General features: G+C 38.0%; 1 protein-coding gene across 1 annotated transcript; it reads left to right on the top strand.

The window, feature by feature from the left end:
• The first annotated feature begins 742 nt into the window (after positions 1–742).
• zgc:56699 (uncharacterized protein LOC405758 homolog) lies at positions 743–6372 on the top strand. The gene is made up of 7 exons (XM_044351687.1): positions 743–850; positions 1883–2007; positions 2094–2200; positions 4353–4479; positions 4571–4648; positions 5815–5872; positions 5980–6372. Exons 2-7 carry the CDS (start codon positions 1923–1925, stop codon positions 6059–6061), a joined length of 537 nt encoding a protein of 178 aa, XP_044207622.1. The 5' UTR covers positions 743–850; positions 1883–1922; the 3' UTR covers positions 6062–6372.
• The last annotated feature ends 312 nt before the right edge of the window (positions 6373–6684 follow it).

The raw sequence follows: 6684 nt of genomic DNA on the forward strand, positions 1-6684 counted from the left end.
AGCTCACTCTAAGGTAACAAAAACACAATGATTCTTATTTTCAGGTGATTGTACACTAATGTGAGCATACTTATGAATATTATATTGCATTTCTGCAAATAGATCCCCTTAAAGCTTACACACTGGTCTTTAAGTATATCTATCTATCTTACAAAACATTTGATGTTGCATCACTGGCTTTTGGAAACAGCAATCATCATTTTTCACCATTTTCTGACATTTTTATGGACCAAACAATTAACTAACTATCAAATAACAGACTAATCAATAATGAAAATAATTGTTAGTTGCAGCTATGTTATTGTTTTGGTTGAGTTTTTTTTTAGTCTATTAGCCTACATTCATGAGTCAGGTACCACAATGTACAAAAAACATTAATGTCATACAAGGAGAATTTAGATTTAGCTACAAGCTAATTTCCATCAGCAGTTTTGTTTTGTTTTTTTTTAACTTTTATATATATATAGGCAGTAACAGTAATTTAGAACAGATCATTATTAGCTTATTTAGCTAGTTGCAGTTTCACATTACGAATATTTTTCCTGCCTATATCAAACACTTTTTCACACGGGAAATGTGAGATAAAGGCTAACTTGAACAATACTTATTATTTCACCGATTTTAATTAAGAAAAAGCAGATAGAGAGAGAAATTCGTTGTTCGAACCATGGATGTATAAAGAGAACAGTGGTTCGAACAGGGAGTCACGTGATTTCGCGCGAAGACGGTGAGGGGGCGGAGCTACGAAGAAGTATCGCACTTTAAACGCTTGTTTTCAGCCGCCATCGAACCACAGAAGAAGAAGTGGTCATTCGCTGGTCACGAGCAACAAGCAGACGGGGCACCGAAGGTCCATGAAAACGCTAATTCTTGTGATAACACTACATTTTTACAAAATGCATTTAAAGCACTTGTTAAAAACTTCAGAGCTGTCAAACTGTAGTCTTTTGAAGATGTTACTTAACTTTGTTTTCAGGCGACTTGCCAAATTTTTGCTAGCTAACTTGGCTGCAGGCCAAAAGTGGGGGAAAAAAACACTTGGCTGCAGGCCAACTTTACCTGTACGTGCTACTTTAGGGCATGTTTGACTGCTTCATTTTGATAATTAGTTCGAGGAGTGTTGTTAGAAATTGTGCCTTTTGTTACCCGTGAATCGCCTTAAAATGTAGCTGAAATTTAAATATAAACGTGTTCCTTTGGGCCTAATACCATCCAGGTGAAACTGGACCGTATGCTGTGTTGGAAACTTAAAAAAAGTTGATTGCATTGTGGAGTAAAAAACAAAACAATAATGTGCTTCTTAATTCACATTTTGAAGTTGATTCAAAGACGGCGGCGTCAACGTTTTATTACAAGATGTTTGGCCCCCAGATGCATGAAGTTAATGAATTGTTGCGAAATCTTAAGATTAGTTTTAACTTCTAGGCTATCGTTTCGTTTTCTTTATTTCTTATTAGTTTTCTCTCAGGCCAGGGTGCTCAAAACACGTTTCTAGATTATTTTCTAATCCATAGTCTCTAATAACGTCTGAAAATAAGTAGATGATGTGATCATCAACATACTAAGCTAAAACAGATTTTTTTTTTAAAAAAAGTTTTGTGGCGAAGTTGGACTAAAATTTGATGTGCTCAGGTGTTTGTTTTTTTTCTGGTGCCTACATCAGCGCGCAAACACCTTTTTTAGGTGACACACCTGTGATGTTACCTGCAGAGTTTATAATTAATCCTGCACACACATGATGTGATGGATTGTTGTGTCTCTGCATCTTTTAAATGCTGTATGTGCATCTAGCAACCTGTCATAAGTTGTTGCTACATTTTATGCACTATATTGTTTTTTTTGCATTCCATTTCAACCATATTTGTATCTTTGACATTCCCAGTTGACCAGCTGGTGTGTCGCTCGTTAAATCCCAACTAGAGATGGCGACCACCATCAGATTTGGAACCACCAGTAGTCCTTGCACCACAGCTGCTGCTGAGCGAGCACAGTTGGCAGAGGAAATGGGTAAACTGAAGTTATTCTTCCTCATTTTCAACAACAAAAGTTATTATGGACAGGATGTATTTATTTGTTGTTCTCTAATTTTAAAGATGGAAAAGGGAACTGTGACCCTGACAAACTTCTGCAGTGCCCCTTTGACAAGAACCACCAGATCCGGGCCTGCCGCTTCCCTTACCATCTTATTAAGTGCAGGAAGGTGAGTTGAGCGCCCGTTTATTGTAACTTACACTAGAAGTTATGGAAAAATATTGTGAAATTAAAAGCTAGAATTACATTGAATCGGAGTGTAGGGACGTGTGTGTAACATGTAGAGCAGTGCTTTTCAGTCCTGGTCCTGGGGCACCTCTGCCCTGCAGGTTTTCCTGCTCCAACACACCTGATTCAAATGAATTGATTGTTATCAGACTTCTGCAGAGCTTGATGACACGCTGATCATTTGAATCATCTAAAACATGTAGGGCAGGGATGCCCCAGGACCAGGATTGAAGAAACACTGATGTAGAGCTGCGACGATTAGTTGATTAATCAATTAGGTGCCAACTATTAAATTAATCACAAACTATTTTGATATCGGTCAATCGTTTTGAGCCTTTTTTTCTTTTTCTTTTTCTTTTTTTTCCCAAATTCTCTGTTTCCAGCTTCTCAAATGTGACTATTTTCTGGTTTCTTTAGTCTTCTATGACAGTAAACTGAATATCTTTGGCTTGTGGGCTGTTGTGGACAAAACAAGACATTTTAAGACGTCACGTTAGGCTCTGGAAAACGGTGACAATAACAACAGTGACAGATTAATTGATGAAAATAAGTGTTAGTTGCAGCCCTAGTATCATGAATTAGTTAAAATTAGTCAGAAGTTAGTTAGTTAAAATAAACTTCGGTGCTTTTTATACAGTCCAGTAGCAAGTTTAACTACACATAGCTAAAACTATTGCCGTCTAACACAGCAGCACTGCAATAAGTTTATTTTCATTTAGCTGTATCTAATAAACTGGCTGCTGACTGTCTGTCTGGTGTATTTTCTGCCTTTGTCATTATTGCTGTTCATAGCTGTTTGTCATGTTGAGATTGAAAGTTGATTCTTGACCTTGTAAATACTCAAAACAATCACCATAAAGTCCATTTAGTAGCTGTTTTTGAAGCTTTCAGTCATATCACCTGATCTTCCTCAGTAACTGAAGTTTGCTCAGTTGTCATGGAAATGTAGAAATGTTTCCGAGGACTTCATAAGAAGAAACCAGTGTTCCTCTTCTGCTTTTATGAAAATAAATGTCTTTATTCTCCATAATTAAAAATCGACCCAAAATCACTGAATGTGTTGATTTTTCTTTTTTTAAGATACATTTATTCACAGTCAGTAGGCTCACAAATTAATCTGTGTGCTGCCTGCGGTAACTATTGAGACACCTCAAGGACTTCTTGTCTATTTTGACTCAAAAAGACGTTTTGAAACTAAGACTTGATACTGTGTCCAAGGAGAAGAGTCTTCAACCTTGAAGCCTTTTCATATCCTAAAAGTGAAACACTTCAACTTGAATGTAAAGCTCACATTTGTGGAGCTTATATAACCGTCACCTACTCTCACGCTCTCCTGTCGGGCGCTTGAAGCAGTCAGAATGATTTTCTCTCAGTTTTCAGATGTTTTGAGCTCTTCATCATGACCTTCTGTGACAGTGGCAATTCACAACGATTTTACAGATGATTTGGTCCCCATTGTGCAGAAAAGACACGGTATCGATTTGTTCTCACTTGTCAGAAATATGTCCTGCAAAACACTTTATCGGAGCTGTCAAACACCAGTACAACTAACTGGGTTTACAAAACGCTGACAAACTCTAAAAGACACTAAACAGACTTGAAGAAACTGGCTACCATGGCAACATAGCACAATCCATAACTTAACACCTAGACTCTCTATTCAAAAAGAATATCTGCTGTTGTGTGAATATAAGAACCATCTTTTTCCAAAAACATAATTTCCAGGCAATTGAAAACTGTCTTGGAGCAACATCAGCTTCCAAGTTTGATTAAAGGTTTGATGATAGTTTCTAAATTTGCTGTCTTGATTGTGTTATATATGTTTCTGGTTGTTAGTCGGATCTGATGTAGCCACAGAAAACAAACGTCGCTGGGTGACAGTCGCAGCAGTAACTGCTCACTGTCCAGATTCTTTCACCCACTGCTAAGCTCCTTTCTGACAGATATCTTGGTGTGTTGTAACAGGACAAAAGGACGACTTGGTTCTGATTTTTTTTTTTTTTTTTTTTTTTTAGAAACCCTCTGAATATAATCACCCTCTTGGCTCGACTGACTGTCAGTTTAAATGTTGACTTTGTGTCTCGCTGACGTAGAATCATCCAAAACTGGCCAGTGAGCTGAAAACTTGCCCTTTCAACGCTCGCCACCTGGTCCCCAAGCACGAGCTGACACACCACACTGAAACCTGCGAGGACAGAATATCTGTGGACACTGAGCACGGTGAGATTATCACCGGATTGCCTTTGTTTACCTCGCAGATTATAAATGATGATCTGTGTTTCTTGAGTTGGGTTATGCTCTGTTTTTATAGGTCAAAGCACAAATGGACTCAGGCAGGTCCCAGTCAGCACCTGGGTCAACCCGGACATGACTGAGGACTGGGACAAAGGTGAGATTATAAACTTCAACTTCAACAGGAAAAGTGTGAAGGTAGTTCAAGCTTTTAAATGAAATAAGTTGTAGTTGCATTTCAGTATTCAGATTTATTAAACAGTTTTTTTTTTTCCAGCACAGATTGTCAAATGTTCATCCACTGAATATTTGAAGATTCTGTACACAAACACTTGAATGTGCTTACTGGCACTAAGTATCGGCATGTTTTGCAATGTTTTTTAAAAGTTGAAACAGGATGTTGGGGTAAAAGTAATGAAAATACTGTCTGCTTGTGGGCTGAATAGTCCTGCAATCAGTCTAAATGCTTCTTTTTTTTCCGACCTAGCAGCACCTCTAAAGTTCACAAATTTACATGTTCTATCTCATTTGTTTCATCTTGTCAAATACCAAAAGGAAAAAAACTACAAGTTGTGGTTTTAAACTGGCTTGTGTTGCATGACTGTTTCTTGGTCAGGTTCAGTGACTCCCTGGAGTCTTTGACTTTTGTCAGGCAACAAGTAGAAACTCAGAAAGTCACGGAGATTTTGTTCCAGCACATAACTTCCTGTAAAATGATGATGTGTTGATTTGATTTTCTTTTTTCTCCTGCTTCATGCTTTAACAAAATATAATGTGTTTGATTAGTGAGCTTCAGAGGTGCTGGTAGGTGTGTTTTGTTACTTGTAGACAAGCGGTTTTCCACTTGTTTCCAGTCTTTATGCTAAGAAAACCGGCTGCCGGCGTTGGATTCATATTAAACTTACTGACATGAGAGTGATATCGATCTTCTCTTTTAACTCTTAACTCTCAGCAAGAAAGCAAACAAGCGCATTTCCCAAAATGTTAAAGTATTTCTTTAAATATTAGACAAAATAGACATGATGAGGATGAAATCGCAAAATTCCAAAAATACTGTATATCAAAATGGAAATATCTTTCAATGAGGAAGACACCTGAAACATGAATTAACTTTAGACAGAGCCAGGTCAGCTGTTGCCAGTCTTTATGCTAAGCTAAGCTAACTGGCTGCTGGCCGTAGCTTCATATTTACCGTACTAAAGCAAAGTATCCAAAGCGATATCCTCGCAATATTTAACATTTGTCTTCCATGATGTAATTTGAACACACTGATTTCCACTGCAGTGTCTGTAAAGGTAACAGAGTTTTTTTTTTGTCTTGCAGAGGCTGATGATAGCGCTGCTCCGTTTGTGTGGGGTATAAATACGGTCTTGAATCAGAAGTAAGTGGTCTCTGCTCCACCACCAGTCTGCCTCAGCTCTTCATCACTCACCTGTGCACGTTTTCTTTGTTGTTTTTAACTCTTGCTTTGTTCCGTTTCTCCTGCAGACCCGAGGCAAGGCCCACCAACCATCTCAGTCCCAGTTTTAGAACGCCCAATACCCTCCCATGGTCGGGTTATAACCCATAATTGGCTCACATTGTACATCCAAATAGAAGCTTTATCTGAGCCTGCTGTATTTTATTTACTTCTTTTTAAATGTGTTCTTAATAGGTGCCGACCACTTTTTTAAGTTTTAAATTTGCAACTGTATCTAAAATCTCCCCGCCCCCTCATTTTTAGTCACCTGGCACTGTGTCTTGCAGAGAATAACAACAGTTAAGTGGCAAATACACATGCACCTCTATTTGTTCTGTATTATCTCGCATTTCCCCGGTCACTACAACAAATGGCATCAGTTGAACATGGCTTGCTTGTTTATATTAAAAGTTTTGAAATAATTTTGCGTGTTGACACCTTTTTGGATCGAGGCACGGAAGTAGTTTTTGGAAGTGCAGGTTACAATCGGTACATAGGCGCAGCATACAGTATCGGCTTATGTTGCTTTGGTCCTGTTTAGTCAGCGGTACAGATGCTTGTAAGCGTACTGATGTGCTAATTTAAGTTAGTCCTGTAGATACAGCCTATATAATCTGTTAGTTTTGTTTTTTCTTCTGAAAAGGGGTCAACAAGACTTAAAGTGTGAAAATCATGTGTTTTAATGTGTTTGTGTGATGTTTGTCTTCATTTATAAGAACAAACAAACATGACTA

The sequence above is a fragment of the Thunnus albacares genome, chromosome 5, assembly GCF_914725855.1.
Source record: "Thunnus albacares chromosome 5, fThuAlb1.1, whole genome shotgun sequence".
NCBI lineage: Eukaryota > Metazoa > Chordata > Actinopteri > Scombriformes > Scombridae > Thunnus > Thunnus albacares.